This window comes from Gracilinanus agilis, chromosome 3, assembly GCF_016433145.1.
Source record: "Gracilinanus agilis isolate LMUSP501 chromosome 3, AgileGrace, whole genome shotgun sequence".
Lineage (NCBI taxonomy): Eukaryota > Metazoa > Chordata > Mammalia > Didelphimorphia > Didelphidae > Gracilinanus > Gracilinanus agilis.
The window spans coordinates 202,907,259-202,907,949 of record NC_058132.1 but is presented as its reverse complement, the minus strand read 5'-3'; the positions used below and the strand labels follow the sequence as shown (position 1 = coordinate 202,907,949).

At 44.0% G+C, this 691-nt stretch overlaps 1 protein-coding gene across 1 annotated transcript in view; it reads left to right on the top strand.

The window, feature by feature from the left end:
- Positions 1-501: 501 nt before the first annotated feature.
- Positions 502-691, top strand: part of SCN2B (sodium voltage-gated channel beta subunit 2) — an 8,680-nt gene continuing 8,490 nt past the window's right edge. The window contains exon 1 of the mRNA XM_044666357.1: positions 502-571. Coding sequence (XP_044522292.1) covers positions 502-571 — 70 coding nt within the window. The remainder of the gene's footprint in view (positions 572-691) is intronic.

Here is a 691-nt window from a genome sequence, read left to right as displayed (position 1 = left end):
CTCCTGATCACCCCAGCTTTTAATGCTAGGTCACCATACCCAGAAATGACTTTGTATTTCCTTAATCCGTATGCCCATCATTATCCTTATTAGAATGTAAGCTCCCTGAGGTGAGGGATAGTTCATTTTTATACTTGTATCCCCCATGGATAGTACAGTGCCTTGAACACAACAAACATTTAATTGGATTGAACTTGCTGCTCTGTGAAACACTTTTTTTTTGCCCTCCCACTTGCTTTGAAAAAATCCACCAACCATAAAACTTTTCCCATGTCCCTTTTTCTATCTTCCTTTCTTTTTTTTTTTTTTTTTAAAGCAGCAACAGACTAGCCAGCCATATTATAGAGGTGGAAATAAAGCTGCCCCAATATTATAAATGTCTTTGAAATAAATCCGTGCATTTTTTTTATTTTAGCATCTAACCACTTGCTCCCCTTCCAGCCCTCAGTCCCAGATCACCCCCTCCCAGCCCCTAACCAAACTACATCTCAGTCCTTGAAAATGCACAGAGACGCCTGGCTACCTCGCCCGTCCTTCTGTTTCACTGGGCTCAGTCTGTTTTTCTCTCTGGGTAAGTTAGACTGTCCATTTGCATGCTCCTGATGCGCAAAAACAGCCGCCAGAGCTAGGAGGGGATGCGGGAAAAGGGGGACTTTTTAGAGTGTGATCCCAGGTCCTGGGTGGGGGGGGG